General features: G+C 40.7%; 1 protein-coding gene across 6 annotated transcripts in view; it reads left to right on the plus strand.

Annotated features, from left to right (window-relative positions):
• The window catches only part of Ccdc171 (coiled-coil domain containing 171), a 346,651-nt gene that overhangs the window by 106,566 nt on the left and 217,120 nt on the right, over positions 1–22,965 (plus strand). For all 6 annotated transcript variants that reach the window (XR_015620046.1, NM_001134641.2, XM_087550831.1 and 3 more), the window contains 5 exon segments: positions 8,118–8,224; positions 9,870–9,959; positions 10,825–11,025; positions 14,217–14,384; positions 15,939–16,127. Coding sequence is in view for 5 of the 6 variants with exons in the window: in NM_001134641.2 (NP_001128113.2) it covers positions 8,118–8,224; positions 9,870–9,959; positions 10,825–11,025; positions 14,217–14,384; positions 15,939–16,127 (755 nt within the window). In the remaining variant the exon portion in view is untranslated.

Consider the following 22,965-nt stretch of genomic DNA (forward strand, 5'->3'; position numbering starts at 1 on the left):
CAGCATATTATATTAGAAAGTTGTGAAGAGATTAGACCGTAATGTGTCCTTGCTGCCCTCCCATGCCCACAAAGTAGTCATTATATACAATGATGGATGTGTTAATTAACTCAATTGTGAGAACCACTTCACAGTGGGAATATACAACAAATCACTGGATTGCCTGAACTCACAGTCAATTATTTTTCAGTGAGGCCGGAAGAGAACAGCAGCAAAACTTGTGAGAGCATGGATTCCTTTGCTCCAAGCTGCCCAGGCTTTGCATGTCATGTAGAAGCCGGAGCACAAGCAGTGACCGGCTTCTGTCTTTCCCATCTGCTGACCTCACTGGCTGCTAATCCCCTTGCCTGGGTTCTGGTCCTCTGGCTTCCTGTGTGCTCTTGTCTTAGGTCTTTATGGTGGACATTTCCTGTAGATGGAGGGCTGTTATTATTATTGTTGTTGCTGCTGTCGTTGCTGTTTCAGTGGTGTTTATCTGCATTGCTCCTTCCTACTGTCCTAGAGCCCATCTGTGTCCAAGTGTCCCTGAAAGTTACCCGCTGCACATTCTTACGTGTCCTGCCTCATCGCTTTTCTCCTTTCCCTGGTGGATTTTGTTTTGTGTGCCAGAGCACTTATTATTGTCACACATTGTTTACACACTCTTCAGTGCATTCCTTACCATATCTAAGTTGTCTACACTCACTGTTGTATACTATAGTATGTGGTATAGTCACTTGGAAGCTAATGACTATGACTAAAAACGAATGAAAAGAATGCTGAAGTCTGTTTAAATTTCTTAACTTTTTTTGACAAGGTCTTGCTACATAGCCCTGGATGGTCTCAAACTTGCTATGTAGACCAGGTTAGCTTCAAACTCCCAGGGATCTGCCTGCCTCTGCCTTCTGTGTGCTGGGTTTAAAGGTACACAACAGCACGGCTAGCTTTGTTTTACATTTTAATTTCTGTAGCTATCAGTGTAGCCATGAAGTATCTGGAATTAAAGTAGTCCCTGGGAGCTTGTGGTAGTCACCAGGAAGATTGAGTGGAGAAGATGTACGGTTCTTTATGTAGTGTAGAAATTTCTCCATGATTTCTTACTGTGTCAGACAAGACTTCCTCCCTGTCCGTAGTCAGGGACGTTTCTCTTCACTTTGTTCCCTACCTGCCATGGATAGTGAAGCAGCACTGCTCAAATCCCCTCTGTTCTCCACTGGAGGGGATGGGGGTTGGGGAAGGGTCAGTTTCTGCTTAAAGCCCATGCAGTCTTCTGCCTCAAATATATTATTTCTTCTTCTTTTTTTCTTTTTCTTTTTTTTTCTTTTTTATTTTTTTTTCGAGCTGGGGACCGAACCCAGGGCCTTGTGCTTGCTAGGCAAGCGCTCTACCACTGAGCTAAATCCCCAACCCCCATATTATTTCTTCTAATACAGTGTCTGCTGTACTCTAAAGCTGGCAGACACCAGACTGTGACTGTTGACAGAATTTTCCTTGTTGTTCAGTCTTGAATCTTCACCATGGTGGACTTTCCTTTAGCCTTTCCTTCCTGGAATTTGTAACACTGTAGAAATACTATTTCCTTTCTACTTGGACAGACTAAAGAACCCGTGGGGAATGGAGACATGCTCAGCAGTTCAGAGCTCTGGCTGCTTTTCTGGAGAACAAGGGTTTGATTCCTAACACCCATGTGGCAGTGTGTAGCTGTATAGTCTGGAGTTAGTATAGTCCGTATGGATCTATCCTATGCAGTCCAGTGGATCTGATGCCCTCTTGTGGCCCCCACTGGCACTGCATGCATGAGATACGCACACGCGCACGCTCCTACACCCGAGCATAGAGCTAGAGAAATGGAATGAAAAGTTCGGTCCACCTCCTGTGTGTGTTACCTGTCTGATGCACTGCCCAGCTTATGAGTTGGAGGATCTAACTGAAGATCGAGTGAGGAAGGTGGCTGTCCCCTGAGTGGATGCTTGTGCTACTGAGTTATATAAAATAGCAAGTTGAGCAAGTCAACAGAGTTCTTCCCGAGCCTCTGCTTTGCTTCTGTTCCTGCCTCCAAGCTCTTGGGTTGAGTTTCTTTTCTGACTTCCTTCAGTGATGGAGCGTGATCTGGAAGTTGTAAGCTGAAATAATACTTTCCTCCTCTGACTGCTTTTGGTTATAGTGTTTACACAGCGACAGAGGAACAAGCGAGGCCGGTGCTGCTTTTGGACTCAGTCCTCCATCTTTTCTTACTCTGCTCCCATTTATAATATGTTACAATTTCCTTCCCCCATCACTAACTCTTGTTTGTTTGTTTGTTTGCATTTTGAGCCTCAGTTTCACTGTTCAGTGCTGGCTGGCCTGACACTCTATGTAGATCAAATTAGACTTCCATTCAGAGATGTGCTTGCCTCTCCCAAATGATGGCGTTATAGCATGTGCTACCAAGCCTGGCCTCACTATCATTATTAGGTTTTCTGTGGTGTTCTACTATTTCTCCCTTGATAATAAATACCAACTTCCCCAGTACAGAAAGAACTCTTTGTTCCTGTTTCCCTGCCGTGTGGCCCTGTGTGGAGACGAGGCAGCCGTCAGATCAGCGGTGTTAACTGCACCATTGCTGTAGTTCATTCTTGTAGCCATTCTTCCTTGAGAATTAAGAATTAAAGCAGCCAAGCCCATAGTCTGGGAAGGGAAACAGATCTTTACTCTTGTATCACGCAGAGCAATAGTGATGTGAGCCAGTGATTTCAACATTTGATGTCAGGAGCCATGGACAGTGAGAGGAGCAGCACCCCATATGATGGCTGGTTCAGACTGTATTGCTTCCTGGAGGGTCTTAACCTCATACCGAAAATGCTGCCATCGGTCTGACACCGTGAGTTTTCAGATTGCCACTTGACTAATTTTTTGTGTGTTTGTCAGATACTCCGGAGTGATGGCAACAGTATGAACAGTGACTTCTAGGCAAACCAACCATGTTATTTTTCATTTCTTACATTTTAAAATGAATTCTCTGGTTTTGAAGTAATGGTGCTTGGGACACATGATAGGGAATAAAGTGAATTTTCAGAGAGTGATTTCATCAGAAATATGGTCAGGGAAGGAAAGTTATACACATATACCTTGTAAGAACCAAACACTGTCCATTTCATGGTGGAAACGCCTCAGCATAATAGTGTTGCTGCTTGGTAGTTGGCTGATTTACCCGATGTGTGATGGACCCTCTGTCTGTCTTTGCTGCTGACAACTTGGCACTCAGTAGGGGCCGTAATCCAGTGAGCCTAGGAGAATCCAATTACATGTTGCTGAGGTAGAGGAATTCCTCCATTTCTGCTGACATGACTCCTTTGTTCAACTGAGCATGGGCACAGGTATTGGGGAAAGAAGATGTCTTATATCTGTAGAGGGCTTTATTTTGCCTTTGTGATTGTTAAGGTTGTTTGCTCCTGACAGTGAGCTGGGTTCGTGGCCTCTTTGGAGAAGGCCTCCACATATTCTTCCTTTACGACTCTGTTACCAGCTTTTTATTTAGGCTCTTTGAGGTCTGACTGTTCAGCCAAGCACTTAGATACTGCTCATAAATGGGCATATATTTATATCTATGGCCCTTTTGCTGCAAGGATGACCATAGTCAAGCCTTCACTAGATGATCTGTCCAGACTGACTTCTTTCCTGACTTTGAGAGCCATTCTCAAGTGGGAATATAGCGCCCTTGTGGCTGTCTAGTTTTGAGTGGTGTCATCGTAACATCAAAACACTTTGAGGTTCATTTTACCCCCGTTAGTCATCTGGTTAAGGGGAACATTCCAAGCATCCCAAGTATGGTTTAGGAGAGTAGACCTAGTAATAATAATAATAATAATAATAATAATAATAATAATAATAATAATAATAGATCTATAAGGTCTGTATAACTTGTGCTTTCAGGATGAGGCCAAGAGCACTCTTGGGTGGTTTCTTTTCTTTTTTTTCCTTTTTTTCGGAGCTAGGGATCGAACCCAGGGCCTTTTGGTTGCTAGGCAAGCGCTCTACCACTGAGCTAAATCCCCAACCCCGAGGCCAAGACCACTCTTGTGTGTACCACTTTACTTGATGACTGAGTGAAATTTATAGGTTGGCGAATCAGTCACCATCTGTTTTGCGATGGTCCACACCAGGTCACATGGCACATTGCTGGCCATGTCTTTATTAGCTGATGACCAGTAGCAAGTCCAAAGTCACCTCTGAAGAGGAGAATAGCTATCTTTAGAGAATGAACTGCTTTGCTCCGAAATCCTAAAAGTTTCTTCTCTGCTTACCATACTAATCAGCATTATTGATTTAGAAGAGACTAAGAACATATATAAGGTACCTTCATGAACGGAGAGTCGGTTGGTGTTTTTATAGACTAGGTAGATGTAGATCTAGCAGTGATGCATTTCTAAAGCAGAGAAATGAAGATCCGTCACTGTCCTGCCAGATGAGGGACAGTATTTCAGTAGAGAGACAGAGTGAGTTACTTAATTCCAGCTGCTGGGAAATGCTCGCTCTAGCACTAACAACATAACTGTTCCTAATGGCAGCTGTAAAAGTGGTTGCACTCACTCGGTACAGTAATGTCTCCTCAGATCTGCTCCCTGCCGCACCCAGTTGGTGCCAGTTGGTGGCGATGTGGTAGAAGCCACTACTTACTTTCCAGGTTCTGGAGGCACCAATTTCGACATGTTTACTCCCCAAAACATGGTGTCATTTTTCATTTATATTTTAGTAGATAAAAGTTGTAGTGACTCCCACCTGCCTTCTTCTACACTTGGTTGTCATTGGTAATGTCACCATCCACAGTCCAGACTGTACATGGCCCCTGATGTTGCATTTGTCTTCTCTAGCTTTGTGTTCCAAATGAAGGAAGTAACTGTGAAGTGGGGTCAGGAACCTGCAGATCCTAGAGAGACCGTTGTCAGAGTCAACTTCATTTGACCTCTGTAAGCTCTGTTGATTCACAAAATAATGTCAGCTCTAATCTGGTGTCCAGTTTTTCCAGATATTGAAGTGTCCAAACGTTGCTCCATTCTTTCCTTGTTTCAGCTAACTCCAACTGATGCTTCACCCCGCTGCTCCCCAGCCCTGCCAAGTGCACCCCAGTGAGCAGCACGTCCCCATGTAGCTACCTGGAACTTTGGGAGGTCTACTTTTCACACCATAAAACAAGGCATGAAAGTCTGAGTGCAGAGACATGCAGTGGGAGAGAGAGAAACCAGCTTATTTTGAATTGAAATGAAAGTGTAGCCTGAGGTAGCCATTTATTCCTTTATTCACGTATTCTTTTACAGTGTATGTCTGTTGTTTGTTACTGTAAAAGCCGGCATTAAGTTACTCACAGTGATCTTAAGCCTATTTTCCTTATTTACAACACTGGTCATGAATATCAAGTCTGGATGGACAAATAACTTACTGGTAAGAAGTTTTCCCTGTTCATATGTATGTTATAATTTATTCAGTAATTTTGCTTGTTGTGGCTATTTTTTCTTTGAATTTAACTTCTGAAAAAGCCAATTATCAACCACGGTTCTGAATAGTTTCTTTATTGTTCCTGGTGGGATTTTTAAACCTCTGATTGGGTGGCTCTAATTGCATATTAAGTTCCTGTTCGTGGTGCAGGGATTATTTGGTGAGATCAGCTTCCTTCCCTGACCCCTCCCTCCTCTCGCCCACCTTCCCTTGCTGTCCTCCTCCTTTCTTATCCTTTCTTGTCGTGTTAAGGATAGTCATTCACTTTATTGTAGGTGTTGGTAGGACAATAAAGTACAATTTACACTTCAAGGAAACTTTATTGTGTGAACATTTTTAGGCAAAATTTAATTATATCTAATATAGAAATGTGTGCATCAGTCAGTAAGGAGAGTATATATTGACCCATAAATGTTCATATTCTGATGACTTTATTCCTCTGAATTTCTGAGAGTAAGTTTTCTCCCTAAAATATAGCAGGTTTTCTGGTTGCTTTTGAATTTTGTGTAATAGCAAAATTATGCCTATTTTAATTTTGTGTAAGAGATCAGTAAGGCTGTCAATCAGGGCCGCCACAGGAGACGTCTGTGTTTGGTCCATGCTGCTGCAGTAGGCCATGTAGATGTTTGTGATGGGCTGCTAATGGAAACCATGTTGATGTGTTTGGTCCATGCTGCTGCTGGAGGTTGATGACCAGGGTCTTGCTGCTGCTGGTGGCTGTGTTGATGTTCATGGTCTGTATCACTGCCGGAGGCCATGCTAATGTCTGTGGTCCATGCTGCCCCTGGCTGCTACTGGCAGGGTGGCATCTTTTGCAGTGGTATCAATGGCTGCAGACTCATAACTGAGGAGAGACACTGAAGGCCACTGTGCCAACCCTCCTAGACATGAGGCTATTGAAGAGAGGCATTGAAAGCTGTGGTAACGATACAGAAATGTAGCTCTTCATGTGAAGATGGCTTCTGGGAGGGGGTGGGGAAGGACTCAGTTTTCCGTAAGGGGCTGGGAGTCTGCCATGCTTCAATGTGTGGATGGGAAGCACAAAGCAGACTTGGTACACTTTTCTTCTTCCTGGTGGGGAGGGCCCGAGAGTGGGAGGGTGGATGCGAGTGTGATCAGGGTATGTTTTACGAGACTCCCCTAATAACTAATGAAAGAAAATGCTGTGTTGGAGAAAAAGTGTAGTGAATCATCTTTCCAACTCAGAGCGAGTCCTAGCCATGTCATCTGCTCTGGTCTTGTGTCTCAGGCCGTGTATTTTTTCTGTTTAGAGTAAGTATTATTTCACATTACTTTTTAAGTTGAATATCTTAGCTTAAGAAAATCTAACTTGTATTTATACTGGAGACAGTATTTAAGCTAAATGTCTTAACTTTATTACATTTTCTCCAAATTAAAGCACTAAATAGCCATATTCCGAGATGAATGAAGTTGGTGTATCGCTGACTGAGAACTTGCTCCCCATCCTCTCTTTACTCTGCCTTCTTTCTTGTCCCCTGAGTTCCAGCACGTGACTACTTGAGAAATGGATGAGTGACGTCAGTCATTGTGTAGCCACTCCCTCTTCCTCTGCTTGCACTGACCTTTCTCACTTCCAGACGTCTAATGCCCAGTGTTAATACACAGTGGGAATTCAGTTAGCTATGTGGACGAGTGAACCATAAGACACGCTTTTCAAACTCTTGTTTTATTTAGTTTTAGTCTTTAAAGACAAAGTCTCACTATTTAGTCCTGGCTAGCCTAAAACTCACTTTGTACACTGGGCTGGCCTCCAATTCACAGAAGTCTGTCTGCCTATCTCCTTAGTGCTGGGATTAAAGACATGTTACCATGCCTACCTCACAAATGCTTCTTTAACACTTTTCTTTATTGAAAATGTTTCTAATATAGTGAAATAGTTGGATTATAAAAAAATATAATGGAGAGAAAAATACTTTTGCCTAAATATTTATAGACTAAATTTTAATATTTATAGAATGGTAAGTATCAGCTTAATGTAGTATTACTCTTTATTCTTTTGACATAATATTTGGAGTTACACTTGACCATGTAGCCTTGATTGTCCTGTTAATTTGACTTATGTTCCAACTGCAGTAAAGTAGTTTGAGGGTATAATATGGAAAGATTAATATTTTTGGAATACATATAAGCTATGAGGATTTTATTCAAAACATGGTGTGAGCTATGTGTTTAGTAGCATTTTTATTATTTATTTAAAATTACAATTTGAAAATTGTAGGTATTAAAGAGTATTTCCAAGCATAGTAGGAAATGATATATTCTTGATTCTGAAGTTATTGCTTAAGCAAAATAGCTTATTTAAAATGTCTGACTGACTATAAACAGATAGGAAATATGCATAATTCCTCTAAACAGTGCAGGCAGAGATGCTTTGATTGTTGGGTGATAGGTACATACTCCTCTGCTGGTGGTATGAGGGTAAAGATGCATGGGGATTCACGACATTATGACTTCCAGTTTGGTCATTTATTTAGAAACAGTGTCAGTAGTTGACTGCACAGCCCTGTGCCTAGAGAATATATTTCTGTTCAGTGTTTCATGTCTTCTTGGCTCTCTTACTAATTGTAATGTCTCTGTTACTGTTTGCTTAGCTTTTGAGCCTATGTGACTGTAAGGGTGTGTTTTCATCCTATACTTTTCTCCAGGCGTCCACAAGGACAAAGATAAGCCCCCCAGCTTCTCTGTTGTCCTTGAGACTTTGAGGCGGACCTTGACAGATTACCAGAACAAGCTGGAAGATGCATCTAATGAGGTAACACGTGGACTGTTTGGCTCCGCACGGCCTTCAGGCAGTACCAGTGTGCAGCCCTTGCTCGTTACAGAGGTCAAAAAGATTGGGGATGTTGAATTGACAGCTTCACAGATACAGAAATAATAAACCCTCGTCACTGTTCTTTCTTCAAGTGTGGCCTCAAGTAGTGTCTTGCTCCCATTTTGTAATTCTGCAGACACACAATGAAAGGACGCTGTCACTTGGCTTGAGTAACTTACCTGTGCAGGGGATTTAAGTGAAATGTTCTCCACTTAAATGTCAGCATGTTTATGATCTTCGGGTAGCTTGTAGACTTTAGGTTTCATTAGGAGTTTAGCGGTTTCTGAACCACAGAAATCTTAATAAAAAACGGAAATTTTCCTGCTCTAAAGGGAGCTAAGTGTTGTTACAAGTTTTTGAAAACAAATAATCTGTTTGATGTAGACTGAAAGCTGTTAATTTGCAGATTAAAAAGGCTCATGCCTCTGTTTGTCATCTCATTTGTATTGTTTAATATGTGAGTTAATAATTTTCTTGGGTATTAAAATATTTTATGAATTCATGCTTTAAAAATTGAAGAGTTTGTCTAGATATTTCTTGTCAAATTAGCATATGTAGTAACTGCATTAGTTAGCAAAACAACAGATCTTTGTGTAGCCTCAGACAAGCCACATAGCTTGGACTTAATCTCTTTGTTTTATGTAACTCAAACCCTGCAAATTCACTTTGTGTACTGGGCTGGTAGTGGCTTATTTTATTTTAGTATGCAGGGTGGACAAAGAAGGATTGATCTGTTTTACAAACACCTTCTCTAATTGTTCACAAGAAAAAAGTGACCATTAAAATAATTGAATTCTTTGAAGAAGAGACATTACTAAGTCTTTCCTAGAGAGACAAGACAACCTGGATCGTCAGTCGTTTTGAAGTTCTGGAGCCTGGGCCTGGAAGCCGCGGAGTAACTGGGAACATTACCCATGGCGAGCTGGTATTTGGGAGGATGAATGTCACATGATCCTCAGCGCAGTTGAAAAGCCGACTCAGCAGGCTTTGGCTTAGTAATGTGCTTTGTTGTGAACCAGTGCCAGAGACAGCAGTGGGGAGACCAAGGGGTGGCCGCAAAGAAAGCAAAAGAGCAACCTGACAGAAAGAAGAATGAACTGTCAAAGAAAATAAATCACAGGCGGAGCAGGACCACCTGATGACCTGCCACAGCCTTCCCAGTAGGACTGCCTGGGACTGACCCCGGAGCTGTCATGCGGAGTGAGGGACCAGTGGATACCCTCTTGATGTGAAGCAACAGTCTCCTGCACTGTTCTCTCTTCTTCCCTCAGAGATGCCACTGCTTCTGGCATTCGGTCCAGTAGGATTTTAAGAATAAAGCTATGTTTACAGTAGGAATGAAATTCTCTTATCTAGGTAGCGGGCACAATAAGAACATCTCTGGCGTTTTAAGGCTGAATGCACTCTTTGCAGCAGGTGAGCATGTGACAGAAACTGCATAGCCTTTACCCAGAAGTGTTGCTCCTAAGACTCAGTCACTGTTGAAATATTTATGCCTAAGGAATCACATAGCGAGCATTTGAGTGTTAGCTTTTGGGTCACTCTTTCATGAGGAAATGTCAAAAAGCTATTTTTCTTTCATCAGCTAAACAACATAAATGAGGCCAAGGAAAAGACGTCCAATGAACTGGATTCTACCAAACAAAAGATTGAGTCTCACATTAAAAATACAAAGGTATTGCAATTCAAGATAACCTTTTCCTTGTATTAAGAGACAGATATATTATGAAGGGATTATTTTAGAGATACCTGAAAATAAAGCTTCCATTTTCTAAGTATTTTTGAATGCACATGTACACTTGTTGTTGATCAAAATGTTTTGGTTAAAGGAAAGCTTTATTTCCCTGATATGATTATAAAATGAGTGTCCTGCTTTAGATAAGTATTGACCGCTTCTCACATAAGCACATGTCAGTAGTATCAGTCTGTCTTTTCTGGGTGGAGCCCTTGTTTGTAGTACACCATGTCTGGCTAATGGGCTGAGACCACAGTTGGACAAGGCTCAGAAAAACAGTTGATTTTATTTTCTGTGTTAGTTTTGGCTACAGTGTTGCAAAATTTGAGTTTCTCAGTATTTGTTGAACCTACGTTTCTAATGGACTATTTGATAGTATAGTTTAGTCAAAAATTAGGTCTCATTGTTCAGATTTTTTTATTAGTATTTGGAATGTCATTAGAGAGTATATGTCCTGGTATTAAAGGTTAAGAGATTTATGGTTTTCTGTATTACTTAAGTGTTATTACATTTTTTTAATTTTTAAATTTCCCTTTTAAAATAATGCATTAAAAGGAAAACTTATTTTAAATAACTCTTTGGAATAAGCAGTTTTAATAAACTGTAAGTAAGTGTTTAAACATTACAAACTTTCTAATTTTTGAATGAAAACGTTCTGCTTGGAAAATACCCTAGATGTTTAGTGCCACAGACACACAGAGATTATTTTACACTAGTGTTTGAAGGTTTTCACCGTGTATTTGTTATCTGTGTGCCTCTCACCTTCCGCCATTCCTACGGTCTCTTTACTTGGTGTTTCTGACAGGAGCTGCAGGATAGGCTGACTGAGGTCCACAAGGAGCTAAGTCACTTGCGTGCTAAGTGTGCAGACCGCGAGGCCCTAATAACCACGCTGAAAGTGGAGCTGCAGAATGTGCTGCACTGCTGGGAGAAGGAGAAGACCTGTAGGGCACAGTGTGAGAGTGAGCTGCAGAAGCTGTCGCAGGCCTTCCAGAAGGACACTGAGGTATCGCCCCAGACGGGGAGCTCGATTGGCCTTGCCCGGGCCTCAGCTGTGGACATTACCTGCCCCAAGTGACCAGTGTTACCCATATTTACTTTCATTTAACAATGTTCTGAGTGTCACACTTTGAAATAAATGTTCCTCAGAGCTGCAAAGTCACTTCCTGCTCAGTAAGAAACAAAAGCTACCAGGTTCAGCCCTCGTGTCCCTGGGACATCAGCTTTCTTTCTTTCTTGGGTCTGTCATATCTCATGATGCCATATTCCTTATTGGCTCGTCAAGGTTGGCCTGTTTGCCAGTAACAACATCATTTTTTTATTAGAGTCATCCTACAGCTTGGCTTGATGAAGAATTTTTGTGGAATCTGTTTTTCTGTTTACACTGAGCTTGGCTGTGGACAAGCCATGTAGGTTTGTTGCCCCACGTCTCAATTTCCATAACTGTAAAACAAGACTAATATCTTCAGACAGCCCCCTTTTCCTTTATAATCACAAGATACTAGCAGAAATTTAGAAAAAGAAGAGTTTCACAAAGTTAAAATTACAGTTTGGATGCTCTGAAGTTACCTATCTATCCATTTTTATTTATTAGTAACTTATTGAAATTATTTTGAGATTTCTTTACTTTTATATTTAGGCCCTTTTATTTTTTGCCTGTGTGTGTGTCCATGTACTATGTGGATGTCTGATGCCCAGAGAGGCCAGAAGAGGGTACTAGGTCCCCAGGAACTGGAGTTACAGACTTTTATGAGCTATCACGTAGGTGCTGGGATTTGAACCCAGGTCCCGTGCAAGAGCAGTCAGTGTTCTTAACTGCTCAGTCGTTTGCTCAGTCCTATCAGTGACTTCTTAATATGACAAACATTTCATGTTCTATATGAGCCCGTTCTGTCTATAGTTCTATTTTACTTCTGGGATAGTTGGTGGGCTTGTTTGTCTAAATTCCTGCATATTGAATTCATTATTTCAAAAAATACAAACTCCAGTGCCAAGAGAGTAAGAAGGAAGCATAATTTCCAGCCTTCAAGTCTGGGCTTTCAGTTTTGTCCACATGAAGGGGTTGGAACTGTTCTGTACATCAGATAATGATTAAAATAAAGGAACTAGAAGCCCAACTGTTATGTAAAGTCAGTGTCTAGAGTGCTGTGCTTGGGTTCAGTGTGTTGATTTTGATCCAAGTGATTTTGGATCTTACAATATTCTTTCCATGTCAGATGGATGAGTCCCATAGCTGGTTTATCACAGCCCGGGTGAAAAGCACTTTATGTGACACAGTGAGCTATTCTTAAGGAGGAGCTGCTTGGAGTAGAGCTGTGATCATTAGTAAAAGTGTGGGGGAGGATTTTAGTTCCTGGGAATTAGACTTGTGTAATTGTACTTAATCAGTTGTTTATACGTTTCAACCCACTTAAAAGTGTACTAGTCATCTTTAGCTGCTTAGAAAGGAACAGTACATACTCTATTTGTAGCAGCAGTTCCCCCCCCCCCCTCTTCCTGACAGGATCTCTCCACAGAGCTCAAACTATCCTGGAACTCAATATGTGTAGACCAGGATGGCCTCAAAGTCAACAGAGATCTTCCTATCTCTGCCTCCTAAGTGTTGGGACTAAAGGCATGTGCCATCATGCACAGCAATATTTTATTTCTTGATCCAGTGGGTTTTTTGTATTTATTTACTTAATTTTTAAATTACTATATCTGAAAAAAATGAGATAGTATACGAGTGAATTAATGTTCCTTATTTTGAAATGTTTAGGAAATGGTTGCTACAATTTCCAGTAACAAAATAAAACTTTTAATATGCTGTCTTAGATAGGGTTTTACTGATGTGAACAGTAACCATGATCAAGGCAAGTCTTATAAAGGACATTTAATTGGGGCTGGCTTACAGAGGTCCAGGCCATTATCATCAAGGCAGGAGCATGGCAGCATGCAGGCAGGCATGGTGCAGGGGGAGCTGAGAGTTCTACATCTTCATCTGAAGCCTGCTGGTGGAAGACTGGCTTTCAGGAAGCTAGGATGAGGGTCTTAAGCCCATACCCGCAGTGACACACCTACTCCAACAGGACCACACCTTCTAATAATGCCACTCCCTAAGCCAAGCCATACAAAGTATACAAACCATCACATATACTATATTTAGCTTTTTAAAAATCTACACTTTAATTTCCATTTTCTCCTAGTCTTTCTTCTTTCAAGTTCTTTTCCTCCTGATGATATATTGAGACATTTTGAGGGAACTGATTTTATTCAAATAAGATGTTCATTTTACAGCTTCACAATTACTTCATCTTTTGAGTTTCATCTTTTGAGATGAAATATCTATAAAGATGTCATCTTAGTAACCAAAGCCTCTAAGTGTGTTCAAGATAAGTCAGGGTCACACTGGTTTCTAGAGCAGAGTAACTATGTTAAGGCCATTTCCATTTGGCAGTGGATAGTTAATGAAAGTAAGGACAGCAGGCATTTAAAGAGGTTTTCAAACATGTTTCTAATTGGGCAGTTTTGAAAATGTGTCCATTTTAAATCGCTCTGTTACTTTGTAATACTTAAACACCCACAGTTGCCCAGTGTGCCGAATACAATATAAATCTCTAAGTGGGGGAAAACAAATGGGCCTTTGTTTTATATCTTTCATATCACTGCTGCTTTGCCTAAAGGGGTTGGGATAGATTTCCTATATGTGATAAGTAGAGTGGAATCTGTGGGGGAGGAAGGAAGCTGTGTGATTGCAGACACGTAAAGCACCTCGCCTTTCACTGGAGTGGAGTAACCCTCTTATCTCCGTGCCTTTTTATGACTTAACACCTGTGTTTTAGAATATAAGAAAGAATAGAATTACTATGTTGGCCTCAAATGAAAGAGTCTTATAAAAAAATTAACCCAGACACCTTAAGTTACAGATAATAAAGCTTAGACCTAAACAGGTGTACACATCACCAGCAGTAATAAGCCTGATCACAGGTCTGGTGTTCCGGCATCTAATTACCAGGCTAAGAAGTATCCAGTATTTTACCTAGTGCTTGTTTCTGCATGTGAGGGAAAAGACCATCTGAATGATTATCGCTGAAACTTGAGTATTTTCCTTCAAGATTTAAAAAATAAATCATTTACTATTTGTATTGTGTATTTTACCTCCTACGGTGTTTGTATTCAGGAGTTAATGAGTCTTTTTTTTTTTTTTTTTTCTTGCAGGAGAAACTAACCTTCCTTCACACCTTGTATCAGCACTTGGTAGCAGGCTGTGTGCTCATAAAACAACCAGAAGGCATGTTGGATAAATTCTCCTGGTCTGAGCTTTGTGCAGTCTTGCAGGAGAATGTTGATGCCCTCATTGCGGACCTTAACAGGGCTAATGAGAAGGTAACTGTCCTCAGGCACCAGACACCTCTATTAAATTCAGTGACATTTGTCCACATCACAGTATCATTAAGAGAGGCTGACATTCATCTTATTTCAAAAAGAATTTGGATGTTAATAATTCAGTACCATTAATTATGGCTTGTCTACAGCTCAGTTTGATGCCATTGCTGTGGGCATGTAAATGTGACTGAAGTCTGTATGAAGTCTCTAAGCTCCACTTTCTGTGGAGGACATGCTAATACTACTAGCCAGTGTTAGCCACAGGGACCTAATTAAGAGAAAATAAATTAATCTTACTGATGAAGCAATTCAAAGAACTTAGTCATTTACATTAATAAACCAACTCTTTATGTTAGCATAAAATAGAAACAGGATGTAGTTATTCAAAAACATCATTTTAAAAGTCTTTGCTTAGGAAATACGAAGGGTTGCTTTAAAAGTCCTTAGAAAATTTTAAGGTACATTTTTGACTTGTTTCTTTGAATGCCACAAACTATGTGAGAAAATGACAACCCCATACTTTAGAAGGGGAAATGTATATTTTATCTCTGAAAACAGTAGACTTTATGGTTACTTTGCCATTCTATGAGCCTAGGAATTCAGTCTTTCTGAAACAGAAAAAAAAACCAAAAAAACAAACAAAAAAACCCCCAAAAAACCCTGCCCTTGCTACAGAAAGTTAAGAGGTGTTTCAGGTCATGTCTGCTGCCATTTAAGATACTTTTACTTCCCCTGGGGCTGCTGAACTGATCAGAACTGTGTTAGACGAATGCATGTAGTGTAATGTCTGGATCTCAGCCACAGTGATAGTCGCTATTAATTAAGAGTTAAAAAATATATGTTGTATTAACAAAATGGTCCAACGTCAAGGTAAAATCTCGTATTATTGAGCATTTAATCTTTAGCACATTGAGAGTATAACCCAAGGCCTTTGAAGTAGGCCTGAGAAATGGGGAAATACACTGTGAGTAGCAGAGCTGCTGCTGGGACTGAGTCTGTGTGCAGTGAGTTAACACAGACTGATAGTTAAATTAAGTAAATTAAATATGTGCTTTGTGTCTCTGCAATGATGGTTTTAATTGTTGCTCATAGCTTCAGAGCGCTAATTGACATGCATGCTGTAAGAGAAGGTTTTTCTTTTTAGTGTTTGTTAATATGAAAACTGGGGGTAATGTTATGTATTATTATATATAAAATATATGTGTAAGTTTCATTTAAATTAATATTTCTTTCTCACTGAGGGACATCTGGAATAGCCTGAGCTTTGGTTCTAGAAAAAACAATGATTTTTTAAAATGTCTCTATAAAATTGATTACAGAAAAAGCTACCGTATTAGAAGGAAGAAAAATACAAATTCATTGTTTAGGTATAAAAATGATACAATTTTCTGCTAAACTGTCTAATTTACCCCCATAAGTTCTGGTTCCTATTTTATTTACATTTTAACTTCATATAGTTATGTAATCATAGGGGTAAAATATAGTGGAGATTGTAGGTCTTCCCATCCACAGATGGGAAGCCATGTCTCAATCTATATTTCATTCCATTGCTAGATAAGCCACCTGGAGTATATCTGTAAGAACAAGTCCGATACAATGAGAGAGCTCCAGCAGACTCAGGAAGACACCTTCAACAAGGTGGCCGAACAGATCAAGGCCCAGGAGGGCTGCTGGCAGAAGCAGAAGAAGGAGCTGGAGTTCCAGTACTCTGAACTTCTCTTGGAGGTGCAGAGGAGAGCACAGGTAGGCTGCGCTGAGGAGCTTGACAGGTGCTGAGAGCAGCCGGGAAAGCTCGCCCAACACTTTAACGTTCCAAAGAGTTAATAAGGGCTGCGCTGTTTAACCATTCCCATTTTTCTTCTCTTTCTGGACAAGGTCTCCCCTGTATTCCCGGCTGACTTGAACCTCACAGAGACCCTCTTACCTCTGCCTCTAAGTGCTGGGGTTCACACTTCAAATTTTTTTTTTTTTTAAAATCAACTCTAAGCCAGTTTAGATGTTTCTGAAGACCTCATAGAACTTGTTTAAGTTACGATCATGCAGATACACATCATTCGTTGTGTTACTTCTTATAAGCAGGCATGCTATAAGCATATGTAAATGGCAATAATTTGCCTGGAGAAGATACACTTAACTACTTAACTCTCCTGCTCCCAGTCAAGTCTAGCGTAGAAGATCAAACATGGCTCACAGCCATTTCACAGTAGGACCTCAGATAATGTTAGAAGGCATGCTATCTGTTACACTGCTGCGACACAGTACCTGTGCCTATCTCTCTGCCTGTGTTAAGGATTTTGTTTTTTACTTGAGTTTGAAGACAGGTTTTTTTTTTTTTTATTAAAACCATAATATGGTTAAATGAAGAAATTATATATCTTGTATTTATTTTAAAAATAAAGCATTGGGGGTCTAGGAAACATCAGTGTTGGCGTCTGTTTATGCAACCCGTTCCATTCTGGGGGCTTCAGTTGAAGAATCACTCACGCTCATTTGGGGTTGAATGAATACGAAGTTCTTCTGGGAGCTCATGAAGGGATCTGGGGAACTGAGAGAGTTCTATACGTTGCAGCCTAGCAGATTATTAATGTTATATATGATGGCATTATTGCGAGGCGGTGACAAGCAGGAGGTGGAGCCCCAGTAGGTTACTGGGGATATCCTGGAAAGGTGTGTCTTGGCTCCTGCCCCTTTCTCTCTTCCTGCTTCCTGGCCACCACGAGGCAAACTGCTTTGTTTCCCCATCTTTGCCACACATCCTTGTGTTGTTCAGTAGTGACAGCCAAAGGTTCATGGGCCAGAGTAAATCCTTCCTGCTTTATCCTTCCTCAGAGATCTTGTCACAATGGTGAAAATCTCATATATCGCCCAATATGAGAGGTGGAAATTGTAGTTGTAAAGCAATTCTGAGGTGTTAGTTAGCTTTGCTTAATGGAGAGTATAGGCCCTAAGTGAACGTAGGCATTTCCCTGCAGATTTGAATTATTCAACAAATATATTTTCTGAAAACAGCCATTTTTGTTTATTATATGCAGGCACTATGATGTACTTTATATATTCAATCTGAAGGAAAAGATGTAATTCAGTGGAGGGTGCTGACCAGGGTACAGTTTAATCCCCCAACCCCAGAGGCAGGATGTCTTTATGAAGCACAGATTCACAGTCCTCCTGTATCAGCCTCCATAATGCTGGAGTTCTAAGCGTGTGCCCCCAAGCGTGGCCAGTTTGGATTTTGGTTTGTGTAAGGACTCATGTGATATCACTTTACTAGGGCTCCAGGCATTTCCGTTATAGCGGAGTTCTGTGCCTTCTGTCAGTCATTTCTAAAACTTATTTATTTATATTTCAGCTGTTGTCCCCACTTCTTGGTCCCTCCTCACAGTTCCTCATCCCATTCCTCCTCTCTCCCACCCCACTAGGCATCCTCCTTCCCCGGGCCCTCGAGTATCTCAAGGATTAGGTCCATCTTCCCCTACTGAGGCTGGACGAGGCACTCCTCTGCTGCATATGTGCCAGGGCCTCAGACCAGCCCATGTATGCTGGTATTTCAGTGGCTCAGTCTCTGGGAGCTCCCAGGGGCCCGGGTTAGTTGGAACTGCTGGTCTTCCTGCAGAGTTGCCCTCTCCTTCAGCTTCTTCAATCCTTCCCCTAATTCAACCATAGTGATCCCTGTCCAATGGTTGGGTATAAGTATCTGCATCTGTCTCAGTCAGCTACCAGTTAGGCCTCTCAGAGGACGGCCATGCCAGGCTCCTGTTTGTAGGCATACCATAGCGTCAGTAATAGTGTCATATAAGTCTGTATAACTGTCCACTATCATATACAGATGTCTATTACCCAAGATGACCTAACTTTTGGTTATTTGATTCCATATGTTATGAAAGTGGTATTCTTTAGTAGAAATTGTAACTTAAATGAAAACTTTAAATTTGCAATTTAAAAAATTACAATATAATTATATAATTTTCCTTCTCGTTCTTCTCCTCCAGGTTCCCTCCCATGTATTCCCCCTCATATTCTTTTTCTTTTTCTTTAACTACTATTGTTTTTTTTATCTTTATTAACTTGAGTATTTCTTATTTACATTTCAATTGTTATTCCCCTTCCCGGTTTCTGGGCCAACATCCCCCTAACCCCTCCAACTCCCCTTCTATATGGGTGTTCCCCTCCCCATCCTCCCCCCATTACCACCCTCCCCCCAACAATCACGTTCACTGAGGGTTCAGTCTTAGCAGGACCCAGGGCTTCCCCTTCCACTGGTGCTCTTACTAGGATATTCATTGCTACCTATGAGGTCAGAGTCCAGGGTCAGTCCATGTATAGTCTTTGGGTAGTGGCTTAGTCCCTGAACTACTATTGTTTTACACACACAAACACACACACCTACACAAATACACACACACACACACACACCTACACAAATACACACACACACACACACACACACACTCAGCTTGCTGAGTCCGTTTACTGTTGCCTATGTATATATATCTTTTAGGGAGGACTCTTTGGTACAGGATAGTCAATTATGTGTTTATTCCTGAGGAAGACTAATTCTCCCTCTCTCAGCAATGCTTCTTCATTCAGGGGTGGGGCATCAGGAAATTTTTCTCATTCACACTGGCATGCCAACTGACAGGATCATTGTTCAAGCCATACTGTTAAGTGTAAAAGTAATTTGCCTGATTAATTGTCATCTTGGAGGCTTCCTGATGAATAAGCTCACCCTTTTTAGCCTTTTTGAACTCTGTTGGTTGGCTCAACTCAGCTGTCCTGGCTCAAACCCCTCTTCAAGATGACTGATTCAATCTGGCTTCTCTTGTCTTCTTACTGACTTGCATTGCCTCAAGCTAGCTGTGGCAATTTGTTGTAATCTGGCTCCTCCTGTAAAATTGTCCTGGCAAAACTGCCTCTGCTCTCCTTGCACTACTTTACCACACTGACTGCACCAAACAACTGACTCAGCTGAACTCAACTGCACTGCCATCCATTCCTGACCCACTCTGCCCTGCTCTTAAGTATCCTCTCCTTCCTGTATGTTCTCACGAGACAGAGCCTATCTCTGACTCATTCTGTTAAATCTTTCTCTGATTCGACACTTTGTCTGCCACTCACTTTCAAATATGTTTACTTCCTTCTACAAACTAACGACTTTCATTGTTTGGGATTAAAGGTGTGTACTAAGGGCATGCCTGTAGTCCAGCCAGAGGGATTCAAGATGTGTTATTCTAGTTGGATCACATAGACCTATATAGTCTTTGGATATGATCCCTTGCCAGAGCAGCCACATTGCTGGATTAAAATTTCCCTCCAGTTAAAATTTCTTGGGTGTAGCTATGTTGTTGCATGTAAAAGATACAATCTTGTAGCAGGCATCCTGGTGCTCTGGTTCTTAGAGACCTTCTTCATCTCCTCTTCTTCACTGTTACCTAAATCTTTAAGGATAGAGTTGGATCATATTTGTATCAGTTGGGGCTGGGAATCTTGTAATTCACTGTTCTTTGCATTTGGACTATTGTGTCTTTCCATATGGTTCTCCATCTGCTGAAACGGGAAGCTTCAGTGATGGTGGTGGGAGCTACACTTACTTCTGTGTATAAGTGTTTAGACTGCAGATAGGAATTATACTGGTTTAGGATGGTGAGACACAGCGTGATATTTATTTATTTTTTGCCATCTGGGCAGTGGCAGCATAGTGTAGCTTTCAACCAGCCACACAGTCACATAATCATGGGGATTAAAAACTCCCATGTGCTGTGTTGCTAGGCCATGATGTTTAATAGGGTCCGAGTATTGAGTTTTAAACTTAGATTTTTAGTCCTCCTAGGTTTCTTGGCATATAAAGTGTACGGCATCTATATATACATCACATTTTTATTATAATAATCTTCCATTACCCTAAATCAGTGAAAATAATGGACTCATTATTTTTTCTAAAAGTTTCATAGTTTTAATTTTTTTTTCTACATGGAAAGGTTTAATGAGAGAAGAAGAGTAAAAGAGGAGAGGAATAAAGGCTGGCCATGAGCACATGGAGGGAAGTGGGGGAGGGGAATGGGGAGAGAAGGGACAGGGACAAAGGAGAAGAGGGCAAGAGAGCAGAGAAGGGAAAAGAGTCATAGTTTTAGTTTTTATATTTGTATGATCAGTCATAATTAAAACCTGTGTGATGCCTGGTAGAGACTCAGGTTAATTTTTCTTCCTACATCTATTGTTCCCGTGTAATTAGCCTTGGGAGTTGGTCAGACTTGGCACACAGGAGGCACAGACCTGGTGGCCCTTAGTGTAGTCATGCCCTTGCCAGGATGGCATGTAACAGTGAAGTACACAGTCATCCAGGAGACGCCTTTCACTTGGAGAGTCACAGCTCAGATCACCCATGGTTCATGCGTACCAGCAGTTCCTTGCTTTTCATTCTGGGGGACAGTTCTAGTTTGTCACTGTACTTATCTTGTTTTCTTATCTCTGGACACTTGCTAATGGGGTTAAATATTCATGGAAATGTTTTTGTGCAATCATAAGGTTTAATTTCCCTTGTATAAATACTTAGAAGTCTGATGTCTGGGTTATATGCTAAGTGTATATTTAGGAAAATATTAAATTGTTTTTCAAAGGGGCTATATCATCTTTCTAAAAATTCTTCTTAGCAATTTAACAGAGTTCTGTTTGATTTGAATCTGTACATGTAATTTCATTCTTTTCTCTTTCACTTAGTCATAGTGATAGGTATGTAGTTATATGACTTTTATTTCTAAATTAAAATTAAATCAAGTTTAGTGTTCCCCAGTAGGTGAGAAAGTTGAGTACTTATTTAAATATTTATTTGTATTTATATATTTTCTTTGATGAACTATATGTTCATTTTTTTTTGTTACATCAGGTTTGGTCTTGTTATGTATCTGTGGTTGGCTTTGAACTCATGACAATTTTCTTACTGTAGCATTGCAGGCACATGACACCATACCAAGCTGTTGAATAAGGACAAACAATTCCACCTGGTTTCCTCTCTTTCTCTTCTTTCCTTCTTTCTTTCTTTCCTTCCTTCCTTCCTTCTTTCGTTTGTTTGTTTGTTTGTTTGTTTATTTGTTTATTTATTTATTTATTTATTTATTTATTGAGGCCAGTTCACTATGGAGTCCTCGCTGGCCTGGAATTTCCAATGAAGATCAGTCTTGCTTAAACTCACTGAGATCCTTTTGCTTCCCAAGTGCTACAAATTTATGGCAGGCCACCACACATTGCCAATGAAGATAATGCTTTCTATATTAAATTGCTTATGTACCTTTGTAAGGTCTCAGATTACTATATTTATATATTTTGTGCTTTATTTCACTCACCTCCTCTTTTCAGTGCTACACTTAATTTTGATTGCAGACAGTGCCTTAAACTCACCTGTTTTATTCCACATGTGTAGGATAGCACAGCAAATTGTTTAGCATATTTTAATGAGATATTTACTTGTTTGAAGTGTGTATGTGGTGACTTGAGTATGCTTGGCCCGGGAGTGGCGCTATTAGGAGGTGTGGCCCTGTTGGAGGAAGTGTGTCTCTGTGGTGGTGGGCTTGGAGACCCCCCTTCTAGCTGCTGGAAGGCGGTCTGCTCCTGACTGCCTTCAGATGAAGATGTAGACCTCTCAGCTCCACTAGCACCATGCCTGCCTGGAGGCTGCCAGGCTTCCTTCCATGATGATAATGGACTGAACCTCCAAACTCGTAAGGCACCTCAATTAAATGTTGTCCTTATAAGAGTTGCTATGACACATGTGTACTCCACCTTCACCAAAACACACAAAATAAATAAATAAGATGTTGACAAATAAGGTGGAGTAAACAAGGAAGGAAACTGGGGTTTGTGGTTCTTCGCTGCATTCCCCCTCCATTATTAAGTCCATTTGAAAAACATAGTCACAAAAGGATGGTTAGATAATGAAACATTTTTCTATGTAACTTAAAAAAGTATTCGGAAATGAAGCAGAACTTGTTGGTGTTGTTGGAGATCATGCTCCTTGAAGGTGTTTGGGATGGCATGATGCAAGGTGTTCATACTGATGGCGTGACTGAGTTCTGAGTGTGTACCTCTCCTGGGCGTTTGAAAGCGTCTTTGACATGATGATCTTCATTAATGATCAGTTTGATTTGCATAATATCTGCTAGGCTTGTTCTTAGTGCTTTTGCTTGCCTTTTGTAAGCTTCCTTCCCCTGAGAACCACAGCCATGTGAGATAGGTAGGTCCTCTAAAACATCGTTTCTATCCCACAAATGAGGACACTATGGCTTGGATAGCTGTTAACACTTTATTTGTGTTGGAAGGAAGTTCGGGGAACAGGATTATAATGGAATTACAGTGTAAACCATTGAGGACACTGGCATTTGGAAACAAAGTATAAGGGGAAATCTATGGACTATTTGAATGCAGTGTCGTCATCCTTAGCTTCTAGTCCTTTTTACAATATTCTGTAGCACTGTTTCTTTTAGAAATACATGGGGTTATTAAATTTAACACAGTGTCTGAAAAATCTGTCTAATGTAAGACCAGTTCTTTACTCTCTAATTTACATCTCTATGCATTTTTTTAGTATCAAATA

The sequence above is a fragment of the Rattus norvegicus genome, chromosome 5 (genome assembly GCF_021556685.1).
Source record: "Rattus norvegicus strain SHRSP/BbbUtx chromosome 5, alternate assembly SHRSP_T2T, whole genome shotgun sequence".
In the NCBI taxonomy this organism is placed as follows: domain Eukaryota; kingdom Metazoa; phylum Chordata; class Mammalia; order Rodentia; family Muridae; genus Rattus; species Rattus norvegicus.